Below are 23,722 nucleotides of genomic sequence, written 5' to 3' on the forward strand. Positions count from 1 at the left end.
AAAACAATCGGTCCCCAAAAATAAAGACACAATAGAGCTACCAGAGAATTGTGAGATCAAGCCTATATCAAAAATGGAAAATAAAAACCACACAATTATTGGATTTACATAGAAAATAAGCCATTATTCCAAGCGGACTTGCTTTCTTTATTCTTTTCACTAGCCTATATAACTGAACAGAAATTACAAATAGCCTCTAGTGTAATATGTGTAAGAAAAACTTTGCTTAGACATTCTAAAATATTCTTGCATAAGTGTATTTAAAAAAAAATTTGTTAGAGCCAGAGAGAGACTTAAATAAAACATGTTCTGGTTCTCCCGGTCTTATCACTGACTAGAAATTTGTTGCCAAGCATTGCATCATTCCTTTCATGTGACTCCCATACGCCCCAAATTCGTCCTGGCCGTCTTATGACTGCATCACATCTTCAGGTCACATAAACTACGACGGAGACAACCAGCAACGCATTTTAAAGCCCGCCTTCACTGTAGAAGATAATTACTCATTGGATGTCACCAAGCAAAATATTTTAGCGCGTAGATTATGATTGGACCATCTGGATGTCAGTAATTTCATCGTCAGCTAATGGTATGTTTGGTTGTGTAAAAAAAAAATATCCACATTAAGTTCGGTTGGCTCACCTTATATAAACACCACCGGGAGTTTCCAAAAATCACATTCACTATACTAAGCCGAACAATGGTTAACATGAGCTATCACCAATCTCAACTAAAATATATACATACTCCGAACCCAAGACAGTCAAGAAAGCGAAATAATAAAAGAAAAAGGGTAAGTGGATTTTATTTTATTGTCTACAGTTTTTAAGAGTTGTTGAATGCCTTCTACAAGAGTTCTAATTTTAATTTGGCAGCTGATCGTCTCTGGCTTTCCTTTAGAAATAGGAATGTGCATGTTTTGGCAACTTTCCCATGTCTGTTATAGGAGAGCAGTTGCTCTAGTTCAATTATAATTGACAGTTGTTATATTTTTATTCAAGATTCAGGGAGGCATTTATCTGCTTATTTGACTTTGACCCCAAGTTGCGTTCTCTTTACCACGAGCTTTATCTCTCTACCAAAGTTTGATATCAGTGACAGCTGAGCTGTCAAACGCGTACATAACGTTTTGCAAACTTTTGTTTCGGTTTTATTAACTTATGTAGACTACTGTTATCAAAGACAAAGTATTTGTTTGATAAATGTATTGGATGTCATGTATCCAGATAGTATATAGGCTATGTGTTATTAATAGCCAATTAAATAAAACAAACACTTATCTGCATTGACAAAGAAGAATAAGGTCGCACGTCTTGCTATTTTGAGTTCATTGAGTTTCCTGTAGAATAGAATAGAACAGCTTTGTGTTCCCATCCCAGTATTCTGTACCCATTGGAGGTGTCAGTTTTCACCCTTGCTTTTGTTTCAATCGTCCCGTACTTTGATTCCATGACGTAATGCCTTGGCTTGGCTGGATGGATGGAGAGCGAGCTGAGACCACATCCGAGAAAAAAACACAGCCTACAGTTGCATAAATGTCACTTTTCTGAAATGTATTCGTCAAGCAATACATTCAAGAATAAATAGATACTGATCATAAAAGTATTCGTCAAGAATTGGGCTGCATTTATTGATTGTGGCAGAGTTGAAGGTACTTTAAATCCAGTTTCTCTGACCACAATAACGACTTTCTTTGCGCGATGTCTGTTGTGGTCAGACAGCCATGTATTTCCTGTGTTTAGCAAGTGGTTTCAAAGTACCGTTAACTATTCAATATTAAGGATACAACTGTATTTTTAGACCAAATATCTTCTACTCGGAAAATTGGATTTCAATTATATATTTTCTTTTTCATGAGCTAGTGTAAATCGAACTCAAGGAAGGATGTTTTGATAGAAATATAATTAATTGTGGACCTTGACAGACAGAGGGCGCCCTAGAACACCTACGGAGTCTTTGTTTACATGAGGCAAATCAATGACCTGATTTTGTTGTGATTTTCCCTAAAAAAATATAATCAGAACACGTGAAGCCAGTACACTAGTTTGTCAAATTATTGCGTTCGTTTTCTTTATAGAAAATCATTTGTATTGGCCTATTCAACATTTTTATGAATGTATTGTCAGCAGGTTGTTTTATCAAGTTGACTGCATCAGCTTTAATTTGAGGAGACGTAATGCCTATGGCTGCTGTTATACAATATGTTCCTTTAAGCAAATTCTAACATCTCATCACACTGTATTATGTATTTGTTACAATAATTGCCAATAATTAATGTCATGAATTCTTTCTTTCTAGACTTGTTGGGACAAATTATCACCAACAACCAATTGCCAGACTTGATTATAAGAGACTTTCAAAAGGTGATTCGCATTTCCTCATTCATTCTTTAGATTTCTGTGTTCTGTCTATGGATGTTTTGTCTATGGATGTCAAGTTAACCTCATCATATTTATATTATATCAATGCATTTATTTTCTAGATTTTAACTTGATAATGTTTGAAATGTAGTCATCACAACATCTCATGTTTTGGGCTATAGAATCCTATCATCAATTGATTCATGCAGTACAGCCATTTGTCCAAAGAGTGTCACTATTTTACAATTTCATGAAAAGTGGATTTTTTTCACTAAATATAGAAATTATAATACCGGTACTTTGTTCGATTGTATATTTTTCTTCAACAATTGATAATTACAAACAACATGCTAACGTAGCCAGTTCTATTGCACAGCTCTTTCACATACAGCTTTCTTGGTAATATGTCGATCCCGATGTCTAGCCTACTGCATAGAAACCCCATAACGGTTCATACTAAAGATGCTATATTAAATAATTATTTCATCATTCTAAAACCAAACCCTCCTGTCTCGACATTATTTTAAAACCGACTCCTCCTTTCTCCACCACCATTCCAGGTCCAGTGTGTACCAGCGTGTGGCTGTGAAAGACTATCTGTGCGACTGAGTGACAGAGATGACTACCGAGTGGCTTCACCTGCCCCCTCCGTACCCCCCTGGTGTGGGGCCGCTGTGTGGTGCAGAGTTGGAGGCGTGGTATGAGGACCTGCAGGATATACTGGGATCAGACACGGGTGGGGCCAAGCTGACTCGCGCCCCTCCCTGCTCAGAGGTCAGTTGGGATTATAATTAGATTTTTTTTAAAATATTGATTGATTTATGAACAAAGTGATCGATGACTGATTGTGTTTTGTTTTTCTATCGGTTGTTGGTTATCCAAAAATGTTGTTTCATCTTCTCTTCTTCGTCTTCTCTTCTTCATGATGCAACTCTTTCAAGAGTGCTGATGTAAGAAGGGTCTTTGACATAACCGCTCCTCTATTTTTTTCTTCTCTTCTTTCTTTCACTCTTCCTTCCCCCTCTTCTTTCTCCTCTCTATATCTCTCTTCATAGAAAGAGACAGAGTTCCTGGATGTCCTGGAGAGCTGTTCCCTGACATGGCTGACGGACGGGGTGGGGGTGGGGGTTGGAGGGCAGGCATGGGGCGGAGGAGAGGGTGTCCAGAGGGTCACAATTCCGGAGGAGCCTCCTACCCATCCTCCCCCCTCCTCCACCGCCTTGTGTCTGAATCCAGCTGAGGAGAGGACGGAGGGGCCTAGGGACAGAGAGGGAGGGAGAGATGGAGCGGGAGGTTCGGGAGGAGGGGACCTGTTACCCCCAGAGTTCTTTGAGCTGCTGAGTGAGGGTGGGTTGGGCATGGTGGACAGTAGCTACCATCATCATCATTCCAACAATGTCCAACAGCCTGCGTCTCCCTCCACTAGTGAGGAGGATGAACACCCATGTGTCCCCGACTCACCCTCCTGCTCCTCCTCCGCCGCCTCTCCTTCCCCCTCTCTCAACTGCTCTCCTCCTTCCTCTCCTGTCTCCTCTCTTACTAGCACCGCTTTCTCATTGTCTCGGCTGGGCAAACGCAAGAGAGGCAACTCTCTGTCCTTCCCTTCCACCGGTTCGCGCTCATCCTCCTCTTCCTCTTCTGCGAAGAAGAGCAGGAGAGAGAGGGAGCAGGAGAACGAGAGGAAGGTGCAGGAGCTGACGGACCAGAACGAGAGGTTAAAAGCAGAGATAGACAGACTGGGAGAGGAGGTGCAGAGGACACGCAGAGCCCTGATAGAGAGACTAGTTAACACCAAGAAGTGAAGGAAGAAAAGCAAGGAGGAGAGCGGGATGAGAGGTAGCAGGATGACAGAAGTAGCACAAGGCAGAACATAAACATTTGGAATAGCAGGTTCGCGGTGAGGGGTGAACATTGGGGTGACCATGAAATGCATTTCTAGATGATGGTTAGAAAGAAACCAAAAGATACGTACGTGTTTTGAGAAGAAACTTAAATTATACGTTTCTTCAAAACTATGAGAGAGAGAGAGAAAGAAAGAAAGTTAGAAAGAACGAGCAAGTCAAAGGAAAACCATGGAGAGAAGGAACTGCAGCATTGCGGCAAATGTAGAGAGAGAGATAGACAGCATGTAAAGGAAATGGAGAAAACGGTTTACATGGCAGGTGGATCATGCAATGCCTCTGTTGAGACGTTAGTGTACTGTATTTATGTAGGGCTGGATTTTAGGAAGCACATTTCAACTAGATGGGTAGCAATTAGTGCCCATCACAAGCATTGTACGCTTGTGTAGCTCATTCAGTCTACTGAAGTGCTCAGTTTGAAGTACTGTAAGGATTAGTTAGAGTCAATTAATTGATTGAGGGCATCGATTCCAAAATTAAGAAATTGATCGGAAGCATCAACAGTTAACGCCCATCGCAAGCATTGCATGGGACTTGTTCATTAGGAATCAAATGGAAAGAGAATGTGGGTCTACCTGGACTCCTCCAATAAGAAACGCTGATAGAGGTTTTCTGTTGCAAAGCGCTTTAAAACTTTTTTGCCATGATGAGCTCGATCCTGATTATGGCGTTTTTCGCTTATCCAACATAGATCTGTTCAGTATGAAGTAGGGGATGATGAGTTAGATTCAATTGAGTGATTGAGGGCACCAGCGTCATTTCCAAAATGAAGGAATTGGTTGGAAGCTTCTATCTATGAAAGTTGTAAACCAACACCCATCAGAAGCATTCCATGGGTCGTGTTCATTAGGCACCAAACGGAAGACCAACTTGGGCTTGTTCATCAACAAACACTCAATTACATTTTCTGTTGCATGCCATATGAGACTGATTGGGCGTGGTTTAGATCATTCAGCCTAGTGAATGGATTTGTATGAACTAGGGATGAGTTTGATTATTGTATTAATTGATCAAGGGCGTTGTGATATTTACCATTGCTAGGAGTTTTATGGACTACTCTGCCAACGCAACCATCAATGAATTGATTCTGAAAAACATAGTTGGGCTCATCCCTAGTATGACGGTAGAGTGTGGAACGGAAACGCGGAGAGTGCATTTCATTGTCACCCTATTCTTTATCTAGCCTGGTTAAATCCGACTGAATGCTTTGCCTACCATTGTTCCCCAATGAAACAACAATGAAACATAGCTAAATCAGTTTGGATCCCAGGATATCCCTTATCTGCCAACCTCTAAAATCTAAGATGAATCCTAAATCCTGAACAGAGGCCAGCAGAGATAATATTTCTTGCATAGTTTATGAGGAAATATGGAGCTCAGGAAAGTTTGTCAGTACTCAGTGCAGTGTGAGTATGTGAGAATGATGATTGGTAGTTTTTCAATTTCTACTTTCGTATAACCCGCTGCAGCTTTAGTGTGTATGGATAGTTCTACACCTAGGACCCAGTTATTCTTCTTTCTACACTGACCTTTTTCTATCAAATTGACTGAATTTGGAGGTAGTAATATTTACAATGTAGAGCTACCCTGATTCACCTATATATTTGATATAACCATGTATTATACCTAGTTATACTGTAATATATACACCCTTTACTGTACCCATATTAATTTTTAATTTTATTATAAAAAATATGTATCGATTGGTGGTTGAATTAGAGGAAACTAACATCCATGTATTTTATTTCTGTTGTTACATGAAACATTATATTGTATTTACTTTATTATATGCTCACATTTTCTAATAAATCCTTAAAACAATTTCAGTGTCTTGAAATGCTTATTTGAACGTACTCCGGTCAGTTGACGAGAGAGAGAAAAGTGAGATGCGTGTATATTAAGGTCCAAACGAATGCTTAGAATTTTTTTTTTTCTGAATTCATTTTCCACGGTATTTGCAAAAAGTTACTTGTAGCCATGCTATTTATTTGATTGAATAAATGGGTAAGGGGGATATTAAACAATGTTTTTTATAATATAACAATAGTATTATATTTTTAAACATCTACCCAAACCTGACATTGATCACACACTGACCTATTCTGATTTCTGCATAGTGGCACTAGATTCTAGAACCTTAGCCTGGTGGAATCAGCACGATCGTTGCCTTCACCATTTTATTTCACTTCATGATGGATGTGGCGCAGTAAAACAGAATGGTGAATGCCAGCAGCTATCAGGCTGGTTTCTACCAGGCTACTAGAACCTTCTACTTTGAGAACAGACATGTAGAACTATTCTGATGTCAGAATATGCTGTAACAGTTTTCAATATTCCTGTCTTTGCTTACTGATCTGTCCTTAAAGCCAACACCTTTTCAATTCCCCCATTTTCCTCATAGCCCACATTACATTGTCTTTCATCCAGTCATAGACTTGTCTTACAGAAGTTATTCTCATATTTCTTTCTTAGTGCATATCTTGATCCTATTCTCCATTAAGGTAATTATTGAAATCTTACCTCCCTCTACTCTTATTTTCCTGCTTCTGTCTGTCTTCCTTCTCTCACTTCTTGTCTTTCGTAGGGGCAGGTTCAGGGTTCTTTCCCTCAGCCAAGGCTAACTGTGTCATGTTCTATCCTTAGTTCTGTTATTATATCTTTGTTTTAGAGTGGTCAGGGTGTGAGTTGGGTGGGTTGTCTATGTTCGTTTTTCTATAATTTGGGATTTCTGTGTTTGGCCAAGTATAGTTCTCAATCAGAGGCAGCTGTCAATCGTTGTCCCTGATTGAGAATCATACTTAGGTAGCCTGGTTTCACTTTTGAGTTGTGGGTGTTTATTTTCCGTGTCAGGGTTTGTGCCACACGGGACTGTTTCGTTTGTGTCGTTGATTCACGTTTATTGTTTTGTATTTCAGTGTTCATTTTGATTAAACATTATGGACACTTACCACGCTGCGCATTGGTCCTCCGATCCTTCTCACTACTCCTCAGAAGAGGAGTGGGCTCAGGTCTCCAACCTGACTCTGCCCCACTCCTCGTGCTTATCGGAAGAAGCGCAGTACTGGTCAGGCACCGTATTATGCGGTCAAACGCACGGTGTCGCCAGTACGCGCTCATTGCCCGGTGGGCAAGTGCCATGCGAGAGTAGGCATCCAGCCAGGGCGTGTTGTGCCAGCCCAGCGTGTTTGGTCTCCAGTATGCCGTTTCGGTCCACGGTATCCTGCGCTGGCGCTGCGTGCTGTGTCTCCAAGGCGCTGGGAGGGTGCAGTGCATTCTATGCCTGTGCTCCGCCCGTGCCGGGCGAATGTGGGTATTGAGCCGAAGGGAGAGGTGCGAGTGGTATGCACCAGAGCTCCAGTGCTTACCCACAGCCCGGTTCAACCTGTGCCTGCACTCGGGAGGGTCCGGAATGAAGTGGGCAGCCAGCCTGGAGGAGTGGTGCCAAGGCTGCGCACCAGAGCTCCAGTGCTCCCCCACAGCCCGGTCCATCCTGTGCCTCCTCAATGCACCAGGCCTCCTGTAGGTCTCCCTAGCCTGGTGGGCCCTGTGGCAGCCCCACGCACCAGGCTGTCTCTCTGTCTCCTCCTTACAGGTGCTCCCGCCTGTCCGGCACTGCCGGAGTCTCCCGCCTGTCCGGCGCTGCCGGAATCTCCCGTCCATTCGGGATCCGTGGCGAGGGTCCCCAGTCCGAGGTCGGTGGCGAGGGTCGCCGCTCTTAAGAGGCCACGGAGACTAATAGAGAGGCGGAGAAGGACTAGGGTGGAGTGGGGTGGACAGACACCCACCCAGACCCTCCCCTATAGGTTTAGGTTTTGCGGCCGGAGTCCGCACCTTTGGGGGGGGGGGTACTGTCACGTAACCTTAGTTCTGTTATTATTTATTTGTTTTAGTATGGTCAGGGTGTGAATTGGGTGGGTTGTCTATGTTCGTTTTTCTATAATTTGGGATTTCTGTGTTCGGCCAAGTATGGTTCTCAATCAGAGGCAGCTGTCAATCGTTGTCCCTGATTGAGAATCATACTTAGGTAGCCTGGTTTCACTTTTGAGTTGTGGGTGTTTATTTTCCGTGTCAGTGTTTGTGCCACACAGGACTGTTTAGTTTGTGTCGTTGATTCACGTTTATTGTTTTGTATTTCAGTGTTCATTTTGATTAAACATTATCGACACTTACAACGCTGCGCATTCGTCCTCCGATCCTTCTTGCTACTCCTCCTCAGAAGAGGAGGACAAGATCCATTACAAACTGTTCCTTCAGTTCCAGTAGTTTGGTGATCTCTGCTCCGATCACAGCCTTCTCTGCCTTCTGGCCTATTAGGGTTCTCACCTTCTCCCCCTGAATCAGAGACAGACCAGAGAATAGGTTGTGTTAGACCTAGTCGTCGTTGACAACTAGTGAATCATTACCTAACATCCAGGCTGTATCACATCCGGCCGTGATTTGGAGTCCCATAGGGCGGCGCACAATTGGCCCAGCATCGTCCGGGTTTGGCCGTCATTGTAAATAAGAATTTGTTCTTAACTGTCTTGCCTAGTTAAATAAAGTTAAACAAAAAAATCAAATATATAAATAACATCTATTCCCCCTAACATGACACAGTTGTCATTAACAACCACCTTAACTACCACCTTTTCCCCCTGACCCAGAACAGAGAAAAGCAGAGAAGAGGTTAGACACAGACGTCATGATAGAGATACAATATAATGCTATAAGGACTCGGTCGTCATTACCAGCTATTAAACCATTACGTAACTCGCACATAAACAGAGTAGAGAAGAGGTTGGACACAGAGAGTCAGCATTATCAACTAGTAAATCATTGACTAGCAAGACACTTTCATCATAACCAGCTAGACTGTTGTGATTACAAAATAGTAAATTAATAACTAAAAAGGCCCCTTTACTTAGTCCGCAATAGGTGCCAAGCTCGCTGCGTGGTCAGGTGTAGAAGCGGGTGAAAGTTAGCTGGGTGTAGCTGTTTGACGTTCTTGGGCGTATCATGTGAAGCCGGGTCATCAATACCAGCTAGACAGTAGTCATTGCCAAACTAGTACATTATTAACTCAAGCCAATAGATGGACACACTGACATGCTTTGAAATCCTATGGTTGCATTACCTTTCACATTACTAGACACTCAAGAGAGTTCTAATGTTAAGGTATCAAGATAAGATGAGAATTTACCATTTAAAGATGTCATCATAAAATGTCTGGGATTTATGTAATGGCGCATCTGTGACAAAATAAATATAATGTTTTGATATTTGATCAGGAGGTTTAACATTGGGAGCATGTCCTTTCATATTTATATTCTGAAGATGTCCCGGATATCATACTAACAAGACATTTCTGGAGAAAATCATGAAGTATGTAACTGGCTTAGGGGACAATTATTTCATAATTTAATTGTTCCACCCCTAATTTGCTACACCCGTACCCCTCATCTTACCTGTTCTGCAACAGCGAGTGTTAGCTCCCTGGCTCTCTCAACGTCTACTCTGTTCCTTACAGCCTGAGCAGTATTAGCTGGGGTTGGGGCGTGCTTTCTTTCCCTCGGCCAGGGATAGCCGTTTCTTCAGTTCTAGTAGTTTGGTGACCTCCACTCTGATCACAGCCTTCTCTGCCTTCTGGCCCTTCAGCATCCTCACCTTCTCCCCCTGGAGTAAATAAAGTAGAAGAGAAAGAGGTTTTGTTAAACAGTCATCAGGGACAAAGAAATATCAAACATGTTTATTTGACAGGGAGGTCACGCGAACATCGGGAACCATTCCAGACACATTGTGCTTCCGATATTCCTAACATATCCCAATATTAGGACGTCATACGTACATAACATTTTTGGAAGAAAATCATGTACCATGTAACTGTCTTAGACTGTTTCATTGCTTAAAGAGGCAATCTGCAGCTGTTACATCCATTTTTAAAACTATAATTCCATATCATGGATGATCAGCCCTTGCATCCATAACTCGATCTATGAATTTGAGAGTGGTTAAATTTCTCCAGCCTCAAAGCTCAGCTTTTTACTGAAACAGTGGTGGGAACACTTTTTTATTGTTTCAACTGTTGATTGCTCCTTTAAGGTCATTGTGTCACCCATAATTCACTACACCCATCGCTCCACCATTCCACGGCCAGTGTTAGCTCCCTGCCTCTCTCAGTGTCGGCTCCGTTCACAGCAGCAGGGGCTGTAGCTGAGACTGGGGCGGGCTGGGCGTTGGCATTAGTCCAGGCGGTTGATTTGGACTAGAATGTAAAGACAGGTTTCAGATTTCATAAGCAATTTTTCTCCAACAATCTCAGGACTACACTATTACATTTCACTCTCTGTAGTGATGCCTCTAGCACTGCGATGCAGAGCCTTAGATCGCTGCACCACTCGGGAGGCAGTTCTTGACACAAACCGGTGCACCTGGCACCTACAGTGCCTTGCGAAAGTATTCGGCCCCCTTGACCTTTGCGACCTTTTGCCACATTTCAGGCTTCAAACATAAAGATATAAAACTGTATTTTTTTGTGAAGAATCAACAACAAGTGGGACACTATCATGAAGTGGAACGACATTTATTGGATATTTCAAACTTTTTTAACAAATCAAAAACTGAAAAATTGGGCGTGCAAAATTATTCAGCCCCCTTAAGTTAATACTTTGTAGCGCCACCTTTTGCTGCGATTACAGCTGTAAGTCGCTTGGGGTATGTCCCTATCAGTTTTGCACATCGAGAGACTGAAATTCTTTCCCATTCCTCCTTGCAAAACAGCTCGAGCTCAGTGAGGTTGGATGGAGAGACAACAAAACAAACCAAAGCCAAGTTGGCCAAGCGGTATCAACGATGGCATCAAACCATCCTCAAGCAAGATGGCGCTTGTGGAGAGTGGGGAGAGGTTTACGGATAGGGATGTTGACTTGTTGAAATCCATCAATGAAAGGCTTGCCAAACTTCGATTTACTAAGAGAGGACATCAATACATTATGTGCCAGTCTAGAATTCAGCCAATGTCAGATGTCACACAACTTAATGTCTAACAACTTAAAGAAACCTTGCTTGACGATCAATGCGGGATAATCTAATATTTTCAGGGTTACCGGAGAATGACAACAGCAGAGGCTGTAAGGACACTGTCCGAGACTTTATGTCAACTCAATTGAAACTGCCCACAGATGTTGTGCCTAATGTCACTTTCTTCCATAGAGTCCATAGAATGGGTAAGGCCTCTGGGAATAGGCCACAGGCTATTATTGCATGTTTTGAACCTTTTAAGCAACAGGAAATAGCAAAGAGTTAGGGGTAGGAACTCAGAAACACTGACTTTTAAATGAATGATCACTTCCCAACGGAGATCAATGAAAAGAGAAAAAAAAACGATATCCCATCCTGAAAGAAAAGCGCTGCCTGAATCGATGAGTCCTTGGTGATGGATAAACTTTACGTCAATGGGCATCTGTATCAGGACTCTAGAGTAATTACCTGGCTATTTTAATCAAATCTGAGTTTGTGTGTTGAAGTGTATCATGGCAACTTCAACTATAATGAATACATGCTCTATTGATCTCCACTTGACAAGGGTTGCATATAGCTCAGGTTAATGTATGTAGCCTTCCTAACAAAATACATGAGGTTTTTAACTTGGTCAACATAAATAATATTCATATTTTAGCTTTGACCGAAATGCATTTGGATGCATCTGTAAATGATGGGCAAATTAACAGTCATGGATATAGTCTACTTAGAAGGGACAGGAATATGAATGGTTGGGGTGTAGCACTGTACATTTAGAATCATATACCTTTTAAGACGAGGGATGACAATGTATGTCAAATAGAGGCACTATGGGCTCAAGTACATCTGCCTCACCAGGAACCCATATTGGTAGGACGTGTGTATAGACCTCCTAGCTCTAAGGTGGCCTATCTGGATGACTTATGCACTGGGTTTGACAAGGCCACAGATAGTAACAGAGATGTATTTATCTTGGGTTATTTTAATGTAAATTGGAAGTATCATAATATTTAAAATATAACTAAATGAATGAGATATACCGAGAGCCGTGGTTTGGAACAAATTGTTAATGATACTACTGTACTAGATCATCAACTAAGTTAGGTCACTGTTCGGACACGTGCATTGATCTGATCTTCTGTAATATACCATTACAATGCTTAAAAGCCAGATCAATGCCAGTGGGCTGGACAGACCATAATATTGTGACCATAACCAGGGGTATGCGCAATGCCGTTGGGGGTGCGCCAAATAAAAATGTGATTCACATTTTTTTTTTCACATTTTCCAACAGTCCATTTATATTTTCCAACGGGGCTATACATTTGGGTGAGGTTTTTTTCTCGCCTGAATAGCCTCGTTTCACTGCCAAAAATACAATTCAACTATCTAGCATTCAGTGAAATAACAACACAATGTCAAATACAGGTAGCCTAGTCAAATAACGCACGTGCAAGCAGTTTCTCCCGACGTCACTTAGGTACACTGCAGCATCCACCGAGAGACTCTTGCTGCCAAGGGAATGCCTGACTGCTTGAAAGACGTTCTGTACACTACAGTGAAAATGGTTAACTTTGTTAAAGCAAGGCCCCTGAACTCTCGTGTATTTTCTGCACTATGTAATGATATGGGCAGCGACCATGTAACACTTTTACAACATACAGAAGTGCGCTGGTTATCAATGGGCAAAGTATTGACACATTTTTTTTTAAATTTGAGAGATGAGCTTAAAGTTTTCTTTACTGACCATAATTTTCACTTGTCTGACCGCTTGCATGACGACAAGTTTTTCACGACTGATGTTTTTTCTCGCCTGAATGATCTGAATCTAGGATTACAGGGACTCTCCGCAACTATATTCAATGTGCGGGACAACATTGAGGCTAGGATTAAGAAGTTGGAGCTCTTCTCTGTCTGCATTAACAAGGACAACACACAGGTCTTTCCATCATTGTATTATTTTTTTGTGTGCAAATGAACTCAAGCTTACGGACAATGTCAAATGTGATATAGCGAAACACCTGAGTGAGTTTGGTGAGAAATTACACAGGTGCTTTCCCAAAACGGATGACACAAACAACTGGATTCGTTACCCCTTTCATGCCCTGCCTCCAGTCCACTTACTGATATCTGAACAAGAGAGCCTCAACGAAATAGCAACAGGCAGTTCTGTGAAAATTGATTTTAATCAGAAGCCACTGACAGATTTCTGGATTGGGCTGCGCTCAGCGTATCCTGCCTTGGCAAATCGCGCTGTTAAGACACTGATGCCCTTTGCAACCACGTACCCATGTGAAAGTGGATTCTCGGCCCTCACTTAAACTAAATACAGGCACAGACTGTGTGTGGAAAATGATTTAGGACTGAGACTCTCTCCAATACAACCCAACATTGCAGAGTTATGTGCATCCTTTCAAGCACACCCTTCTCATTAACCTGTGGTGAGTTATTCACAATTTTTCGATTAACAAATAAGGCTTTATATGTAAGATGGTTAAATAAAGAGCAAAATTATTGATTAGTATTATTTGTGCCCTGGTCCTATAAGAGCTCTTTGTCAATTCCCACGAGCCCACAAGCCGGGAATTGTGTTTAATAAATGTATTGTTTAGTGTGTATGTGGCAGGCTTACAATGATGGAGAAAAAAAAACATTTGAGAGTGCGCTGACCCTGGTGCTAGAAGGAGAAGGAGAAGGAGGTTGAATGTTTGAAGTGGTACGGGACTATAAAAAGTTTGCGAACCACTGATCTTGAGGACAATTTAAATCACGATACAGAATGTTTTATTGATTTGTTCACTGAGGTAATGGACCATCATGCCCGAGTAAGAAAGAGTACAGTTGGGGATCGTCAATCTCCATGGATTGATGATGAACTGAGTGAAACATTTTCTTTAAAAAAATATGGCAAAAGTCTTAGCAGCCAAAACAACCTAGAAATTGATTAACAGAATTATAGAACACTACGTAATTATGCAGTTCAATTAAATCCTAAGAAAAAAAACTTTATTTTACAAAAATGCTTTTATTGATTGTAAAAATGATTCCAAAAAGGTATGGAATACAGTTAAGGGCTTACTTGGTACATCTATTTCATCATGTCCATCTAGTGTGGAGGTTGAGAATAATAACAAAACTTGCTGATATTGCCAATTTTTTTTGCAGATTTTTTTTTACAAAGAAAATGTATTTACTGAACGGTAATGTAAACACCCATTCTTCCAAACAAGCGATTGTTCAAAGTCTACAAATGGTGTCAGTAGAGGTGTTAAACCTATTGAAGTCATTACCCGATGGTAAATCTACAGGCTATGATATTATGGACAATTTTTTAATTCACTATACTGTTCCCCAGATTGCAGCTCCACTGAAATACATATTTATTTGGTCACTGGAAAAGGGGACATTCACGCAAATGCATGGAAGCATGCTAAACTGTGTCTAATGCTATGAATAATGGCAGGTTTGTGGGGGTACTATTTGTAGATTTTAGTGCAGAATTTGATTTAGCGGATCATAAAATAATTTGGACAAAATTATTGCAAAATGATTGAATTGGGTACAGTCATATCTAACTGACAGGAAACAGTCCACCTATATCAATGGGTCGTTTTCTTCCCCTCATGCTTGAAACTGGGGAATACCGCAGGGCAGCTGCCTTGGTCCACTTCTTTACTTATGCCTTATCTGAAACTCAAGCTACTATATTTGCAGATGATACTACAATTTATACAGCAAGACAATCGGTTCAACAGGTACAGCAAGCTCTACAAGTAGATCTGAGAAATATCAGGGAGTGGGTTTGCCAGAACAAACTTGTTTTGAACACCAAGAAAACCATGTTAGTCTGTTCCACCAGGAAAAGGTCAACACAGCATGGGATACAATTAAGTATGGGGGGAGTACAAATTGAGGAAGTGGCAGAAACCAAACTACTAGGGGTGCAGCTAGACAACTGGTTATCATGGTCGTCTCAAATAACTCATCTATGTATAAAAAAATATAAATAAAATGCATGAATGATCAGAAGGATAGTTAAAAATGTACAGGTAAAGGTTCTTTAGCAAACAACCCAAGCGTTACTTGTGAGTCAGGTGAACTACTGTTCTGTGGTCTGAGGAAATAAAACAGCAAGTGAAATTAGGAGGCTGCAGATCGCACAGAACAAAGCAGCAAGGATTGTTTTAAGGTGGAGATATGGTTTGTCTATTGTAGTCAACGCTCTTGGTTGGTCATCAATCAACAAGATAATTGTACACCATTTAAAACAGCCAAACTCCATTCACAACAGTATTTAGTTGGTAAGAGACAAATATTCAGTAAATACTAGGAATAGATTGTCCACCATCTGTGTTGTCCAGAAAGAAAAGAGAAATATGCAAAATAACATTTATATTTAGAGCAATAAAGAAATGAAATAATGTATCTGAGCAAACCAGAAACCTTTCAATATATAAATTCAAACAATACTTTAGAACCATTTAAATATAAAAAATTGGAAGGTTGTGCGGGACTATGGTAGATGAAGGAATCAATCTATATTTTCAGACTGTTAGAGTATTTATCTGGCCAATATGTCAGTGTATTATGTCTGTTTGTAACAGTGTGATATATGTGAAAATGTGATTGTATTATACATTGTATTTTAATGTTTAAGGACTCTTGGAAGATTAGTCCAAATGAGGACTAAAAGAGATCCAAATAAAATGAAATCAAACCTGTCTCCTCCCCTTCATCTACACTGATTGAAGTGGATTTAGCAAGTGACACCAATAATGGATCATAGCGTTCACCTGGATTCACCTGGTCAGTCTATGTCATGGAAAGAGCAGGTGTTCTTAATGGTTCGTATACTCAGTGTATATTGTAATATAAAAAAACTCACATTTCAAGTATGCACATTTAAAATGCCTGAATGGCTCCCTGGCAAGAAGTTAAACTGCTAAGAGGAGCTATTTATCATTGTCATATCAGATATAATCGAATATATGACAATGCGGTTTCCCTTTGCCCATGTCCAATAGTCAGAGCTTGCTCTCCCTTTCCTCACCATGCCAATGTGATGCCAGGCGGGCAGAGAGCAAACAAAGTTCCCGGATCCCTGCAGCATGGTGGCGGTGACGATGGGTGGGGTGTTGAGCTGCTGACGGATGGTCTGGGCAGGAGCATGACAGACAGAAGGCACAGCACGTTCACAGGTACACCTGTTTCCGTGCCCGCTCGCTGCCTGGAGGAGGATGTGGAGGAGAGAAGGGCATCAGTCATCAGAGAAAGAGAGAGGGGAACACAAAGGGGGAGAGAGAACGAGAGAGAACAAGATAGAGCGAGAGACAGGCCGGAGAGAAGAGAAGAAAGAGAGACAGGGGAGAGAGAGAAATAAAGAGAGACGCATGGACACAGAGACAGGAAAAAGAGAGACAGGAAAGAGACAAGAGAGAGACCGAGAGAGAGGGAGAAAAAGATAGTAGTGACACTGATGGTTTTACCACAACTCCCTGATTTATGATGAACTGTCCCAACCACAGCCCACAATATCAACAAGTTTCACTTTCCATTCAATTCAGCAGCTTGTAAAATCCTTTGTGTGTGTATGGAGGACATTATAGACAGGCCCTAGAGACAGAAAAATGCATATTTTGTCCCATCAAGGATTCTCAGGTAGATTATGCTTGTCTATCCCCTGCCCTTGCAATTAAGCTTTTGGGCCACCCTGGATGTTGTCGCAAATTAAATATGGCAGCCATAATGCCATTGAATGAAGGTTTAGGCACCCACACTGAGTGTACCAAACATTAGGAACACCTTCCTAAAATTGAGTTGCATCCCATTTTGCCCTCAGAACAGCCTCAATTTGCTGGGGCATGGAATCTCCAAGGTGTCGAAAGCATTCCACAGGGATGCTGGCCCATGTTGATTCCAATGCTTCCCACAGTTGTGTCAAGTTGGCTGGATATCCTTTGGGTGGTGGACCATTCTTGATACAAACGAGAAACTGTTGAGTGTGGAAAATCCCAGCACCTACTACCATACCTCGTTCAAAGGCACTTACATCTTTTGTCTTGCCCATTCACCCTCTGAATGGCACAAATACACAATCCATGTTTCAATTGTCTCCTCCCCTTCTACACTGACTGAAATGCATTTAACAAGTGACATCAATAAGGAATCATAGCTTTCACCTGGATTCACCTGGTCTGTCTATGTCATGGAAGGAGCAGGTACTTTGGTGTAAGTTTACTGTGAATCCAAAATGGCCACCATAATGAGCTTTAAGGCCAGGGACCAGTTGCATGAAATATCTTAAGTACATTTACTCCTTAAAATGTACATAAAATTATTTGTGCAACCTAAAAAAAGTTATGTGAAAAAGTTAAGGATACCCACGAGGAACCTTAAAAGGGATACTCAGAGATTCAAATTTTTCAACTTACCCAGAGATGAACTCGTGCATACCAATTGTATGTTTCTGTGTACAGTATGAAGGAAGTTGATGGTAGTTTTGCGATCCATAGTATATGCTACTGTACCTGTAGACTACCCTTCACTGTGCTCATGCTAGTTAGCATTGGCTTGTGAAACTACCTCTAATTTCCCTCATACTGCAAACAAAGACATAAAAATGGCATCCACGAGTTCACACACAGGCCAGCACCTTGCATAAGCCAGCACCTTGCAAACGCAGCCAGTGTATCTCTGGCTGCATTTGACAGGCAGCCCAATTATTTTGACCAATCACATCTGATCTTTTCACATCAGATATTTTTCAGAGCTGATTTGATTGGTCAAAAGACCAATTAGTTAAAAACAGATAGGAATTGGGCTGCCTGTCTAACTGCATCATCCTTAGATAGTTTAACAGCTAGAACTGTGACAAAAGGGAAAGTTAGAACAAATCTGTGCGTAGTGGCAACTATTAATCCATAGTGCTTTACTAACAGTAGTATTTGTCCTTTATAGTAATTATCCTTCTAAGGACTCTAGCACACCGATTAAATAAATGTTCATAGGATCCTAGAGACCGGGGGCTGTGTGTTTGTACTGAGTGATTAGTACTTTTTGAGGTCAGTTTGGTTATAAAAACAAATGGTGTTTTTTCGCTTTCGATTAATTTTGCTAGTCCTTCAAAGTAAATAAGGCATACTTTCAAGACTGCTTATTACTAACTACTACAACTATCAATCAGGTAGAGCTACGGTGCCTTCAGAAAGTATTCACATCACAATTGACTTTTTCCACAATTTGTTGCATTACAGCCTGAATTTTACATTTTAAAATGTAGATGTTTTGTCATTGCCCTACACACAAAACCCCATAATGTCAAAGTTTTTCAATAAAAAAATAAACCTGATATGTTTTGAGACAAAAAGTATTCAATCCCATTGTTATGTCAAGCCTAAATAAGTTCAGGAGTAAAAATGTGCTTAACAAGTCACATAATAAGTTGCATGGACATACTGTGTGTGTAATAATAGTGTTTAACATGATTTTTGAATGACTACCTCATCTCTATACCCCACACATACAATTATTTCTAAGGTCTCTCAGTCGAGCAGTGAATTTTAAACACAGATTCAACCACAAATACTAGGTTTTCCAATGTCGTCTCGCAAAGATTGGTACCTATTGGTAGATGGGTAAAAATAAAAAATAAACATACATTTGAGCATGGTAAAGTTATTAATTACACTTTGGATGGTGTATCAATACACACAGTCACGACAAAGATACAGGCGCCCTTCCTAACTCAGTTGCCGGAGAGGAAGGAATCTGCTCAGGGCTTTCACCATGAAGCCAATGTTGACTTTAAAACAGTTAAAGAGTATAATGGCTGTGATAGGAGAAAACTGAGGATGGATCAACAACACTGCAGTTACTCCACAATACTAACCTAATTGACAGAAAAGAAGGAAGTGTCGTGACGTGACTTTCATTAATGTGATTACTTATTTATCAAATAATTACCTACTATGTTTAATTGTTTCCAGATGTCTCATTGTGAACGTCGCAGACTTCTTGAATCTGCACAAACCACAAAATCAGTCTTACTGATCATTCCATACCAAACACATTGATTTGATTATTTATTTACTAACAAACTAAATGATAACACAGGATACACACACTGGTGTTATTGATTAGAGTCTTAATACAATGAAAACAAGTCCCTAGCGGACTAACACAATATGACACTTGTTACGAGTGAGCGAGAGGGAGAGAGAGAGAGAGAGAGAGAGAGAGAGAGAGAGAGAGAGAGAGAGAGAGAGAGAGAGAGAGAGAGAGACAATACTTGGATACATTTGGGAACTGTGCTCACAGTAATCTTAATACCTTGCCCCGAACTGCCACCCGATTGGGTAAGAAGTAATGCATAAATTAATGTGTTGAAGGTCTTCGTCGTGTATTTCTGTTGGACCCAGGCCTTTGTGAAAAGGGTTCCGCTTTGTGAAAAGGGTTCCGCTTTGTGAAAAGGGTTTGATTGGGCCTTCTCCTTAGTTCATAAGTGTAAGGCTCTGATTGTCCACAAGAGATCACAATGTCCTTCCCCTTAGTTGTCTGTGTTCACTTTCACTCGATCTGGAAGAGTGGTCTTCTGAGGACAGCTAATCAGCCGTGTCGATGATCCCCAGAGTTGTGATGAGAGCAGTGTAGTCGACAATGACTTGAAGAGAATTACCGGATGGTCCTACTTAAATTGACTTTCTTAGATACTGCTACTCTACCATACCATTGATTGTTAGAGGCTACTTTGTCATCTTCAACTCGTGTTGCTTTTCAGGGTTGTGACCAATGGAGACCTAGCTGCAGCTTGTGGTCCTTCTAGTCTGGAATGTTAATTCTTAACTCAATCTAGTATATATTTGGGGAAAAAAGAGGAGTTTCCATCAAACTGACACGCTCTCTGAACTCCCTCGGGCGTGGCTAGTTACGATGCAAAACATCACCAAAAACTCTGATCTGGTTAGAAAACTAAAATCACATTCCTATCCTAACAAAAATATTATCTTCATCCTTGATATTTCCTACACAGTGTAAAGGATGTAAACCTGATATACACAGTGTGAAAACACTTCAAGTTACAATATTTTCATTATATCGCTTTTATACAATTTTTAATGACATCACAAAATAGACATTAATTTCCCATATTCCATCTCTCATCATTCCCCACATTCGGATGTTGAAATATATTGTCCCAGTGTTCACTGTTGAACGATAGAGTTTTTGGGCGGCAAAACCTTCTGTAACAAAGAGATTCCATTCCGCAATACTAAAGAGCAAAAGGAGATGTCTGCTGCCTACAATTTATCATCGACGTGAGTTGTTATAAAACCCCCACACCAATCCCTCCTCCCCTCTGCGGGTGAGAGGGCTCTGTAGACACTGGTCCATTGTAACCTGATCTTTGGATACTCACAGGAGAGTCATGAACAATGCTTGTACAGAATAAACATATTCCAAAACATGCATCCTGTTTGCAACAAGGCACTTAAGTAATACTGCAAAAAATGTGGCAAAGCAATTCACTTTTTGTACTGAATACCAAATGTTATGTTTGGGGCAAATCCAATACAACACATTACTGAGTTCTACTCTCCATATTTTCAAGCATAGTGGTGGATGCATCATGTTATGGGTATGCTTTAAATCGTTAAGGACTGGGGAGTTTTTCAGGATTAAAAAAATTAACTAGGCAAAGGCAAAATCCTAGAGAAAAACCTGGTTCAGTCTGTTGGATGTACTTCAAGGCCTACCTTCAAACTCAGTGCCTCTTTGCTTGACATCATGGGAAAATCAAAAGAAATCAACCAAGACCTCAGAAAAAAATGGTAGACCTCCACAAGTCTGGTTCATCCTTGGGAGCAATTTCCAAACACCTGAAGGCACCACGCTCATCTGTACAAACAATAGTACACAAGTATAAACACCATGTTACCACGCCGCCATCATACCGCTCAGGAAGGAGACACTTTCTGTCTCCTGGAGATGAACGTACTTTGGTGCGAAAAGTGCAAATCAATCCCAGAACCACAGCAAAGGTCCATATGAAGATGCTGGAAGAAACAGGTACAAAAGTATCTATATCCACAGTAAAATGAGTCGAATATCGACAAACCTGAAAGGCTGCTTAGCAAGGAAGAAGCCACTGCCTCAGAACCGCCATAAAAAGCCAGACTACGGTTTGCAACTGCACATGGGGACAAATACTTTTTGGAGAAATGTCCTCTGGTCTGATGAAACAAAAATAGAACTGTTTGGCCATAATGACCATCGTTATGTTTGGAGGAAAAAGGGGTAGGCTTTCAAGCCGAAGAACATCATCCCAAACGTGAAGCACGGGCGTGGCAGCATCATATTGTGGGGGTGCTTTGCTGCAGGAGGGACTGGTGCACTTCACAAAATAGATGGCATCATGAGGTAGGAAAATTATGTGAATATATTGCAGCGACATCTCAAGACATCAGTCAGGAAGTTAAAGCTTGGCCGCAAACGGGTCTTCCAAATGGACAATGACCCCAAGCATACTTCCAAAGTTGTGGCAAAATGGCTTAAGGACAACAAAGTCAAGGTATTGGAGTGGCCATCACAAAGCCCTGACCTCAATTCCATAGAAAATATGTGGGCAGAACTGAAAAAGCGTGTGTGAGCAAGGAGGCCTTACAAACCTGACTCAGTTACACCAGCTCTGTCAGGAGGAATGGGCCAAAATTCACCCAACTTAATGCGGGAAGCTTGTGGAAGGCTACTCGAAATGTTTGACCAAAGTTTAACAATTTAAAGGCAATGCTACCAAGTACTAATTGAGTGTATGTAAACTTCTGACCCACTGGGAATGTGATGAATTAAATAAAAGCTGAAATAAATCATTCTCTCTACTATTATTCTGACATTTCACATTCCTAAAATAAAGTGGAGATCCTAACTGACCCAAGACAGCAAATTTTTACTAGGATTAAATGTCAGGAATTGTGAAAAACTGAGTTCAAATGTATTTGGCTATGGTGTATGTAAACTTCCGAATTCAACTGTACATGCATGAATCCCATGTTGAGCTGCCCTCCAAATTCATTGCAATGTTCCTGTTGAGACCGGTATTTTGAGCCCCATTATGGTAGGCTACAGTAGGATGAGTACACTAACCTGTAACAGTGACAGGATTTTTTTTTTCTGGGTTAAAATGTAAAAACAAAGATAGAAAGTATAAAGTATTTCGAATTACAGACCTATACAAGTAACTGGCCTTTTTCTGGCCGGCAAAAGTATTTAGACAAACAAATTGTTCTGCACAAAGTCTGTGTATCCCTCCGTTGAATTTCAAAATACCGATGTGGACCTCAAGCCAAAAATCCAGACCAGGAACGAACGGCAGAGATGCATTTCCTGCTTTTACTTACAGTATGTAGGAAAATATAAGGCATGTGATGTATCAGAATATAATTTTTTTGATGCAATATATTTATTGGCATTGCTTTTTTTCTTTCTTTTTTTTTTTTTTTTTTACAATTTAACAATCATCAAAATATGACACAGATAATGCCCCATTATTCCTTCCACCAACACAAACCACCATGCTAGATGGGGGCACATCATGCAAAACCCTTCCCTCCCCAAAACAGGAACACCCCCCTCCCACCCCTCTACCGGTATTAGCTTCACTTATTATCAACAAAAAAAGAAACAGAATGACCTTCACATTCCATGCTAGAAAATAAATTATTCAACACAAAAACGAATAATAATATATTAATCAACAAAGTAGTAATGAGGCAGCTAAGGTGACATCTCTAGAAACTGGCATCAGTAAATTCAAAAGGTTTATTATGTAAATGGTATGTTATTCTTTCAGATGGAATATAGGAAGATAGTTCTTCAAGCGACATCTACTTGCTTGGCGGAGTGTCACTCTTCCATATAATAGCTGTGCATTTATTGGCTGCAATGACTGCCAATTTAATGAATCTGATTTTGCTACAAATATTAACTGGTAGAACAGAATCACCTCCAAGAAGAATAAGGGAAGGATCTAGTGGTGCCGTCATATTAGTGACCTGTGATAAGATCTGAATAATGTTTTTCCAATAAGTGCTTAGTTCAGGGCAGGACAAAAACATATACATAAAGTGTGCCCACTCCTGTTTTACACCTTGGGCGACATTTTTTATATTTAGAATTGATCTTATACAGTCTCTCTGGTGTAAAATAGACCCTATGTAAAATATTGAATTGCATCAACTTGTGCCTTGTGTTAAATGAAAGACGCTGAGCATCTAAAAAAAGCTTTCTCCATTTCTCATCCTCAACAACGAGACCAAGATCATCATGCCACTTCATGCAAGCTTTCAGAGGTTCATCGTTCCCCAACAGAGCTTGAAGCCTAGAGTACATGTAAGAAATGAAACCTTTTACCCCTTTCCTTTCCAGCCACAGTTTATCAGTTATAGGTTTACTCATGGGCTGGGGTCCTAC

The 23,722-nt window shown here is 40.8% G+C and overlaps 1 protein-coding gene and 1 pseudogene across 2 annotated transcripts in view; one reads left to right on the forward strand and one right to left on the reverse strand.

Moving 5' to 3' along the window:
- Nucleotides 1–624: 624 nt before the first annotated feature.
- LOC110527691 (uncharacterized) lies at nucleotides 625–6,082 on the forward strand. The gene is made up of 4 exons (XM_021609132.3): nucleotides 625–793; nucleotides 2,299–2,363; nucleotides 2,921–3,134; nucleotides 3,416–6,082. The coding sequence occupies exons 3-4, from the start codon at nucleotides 2,979–2,981 to the stop codon at nucleotides 4,160–4,162; spliced, it is 903 nt and encodes a 300-aa protein (XP_021464807.1). The 5' UTR covers nucleotides 625–793; nucleotides 2,299–2,363; nucleotides 2,921–2,978; the 3' UTR covers nucleotides 4,163–6,082.
- The window catches only part of LOC149982512 (uncharacterized), a 31,229-nt pseudogene continuing 12,711 nt past the window's right edge, over nucleotides 5,205–23,722 (reverse strand). The window contains exons 6-10 of the transcript XR_016497495.1: nucleotides 16,308–16,412; nucleotides 10,380–10,502; nucleotides 9,706–9,916; nucleotides 8,501–8,593; nucleotides 5,205–6,882 (exon numbers count right to left, since the gene is read on the reverse strand). The product of XR_016497495.1 is annotated as an uncharacterized LOC149982512 (transcript). The remainder of the gene's footprint in view (nucleotides 6,883–8,500; nucleotides 8,594–9,705; nucleotides 9,917–10,379; nucleotides 10,503–16,307; nucleotides 16,413–23,722) is intronic.

This window comes from Oncorhynchus mykiss, chromosome 7, assembly GCF_057628025.1.
Source record: "Oncorhynchus mykiss isolate SJ-2025 chromosome 7, ASM5762802v1, whole genome shotgun sequence".
Lineage (NCBI taxonomy): Eukaryota > Metazoa > Chordata > Actinopteri > Salmoniformes > Salmonidae > Oncorhynchus > Oncorhynchus mykiss.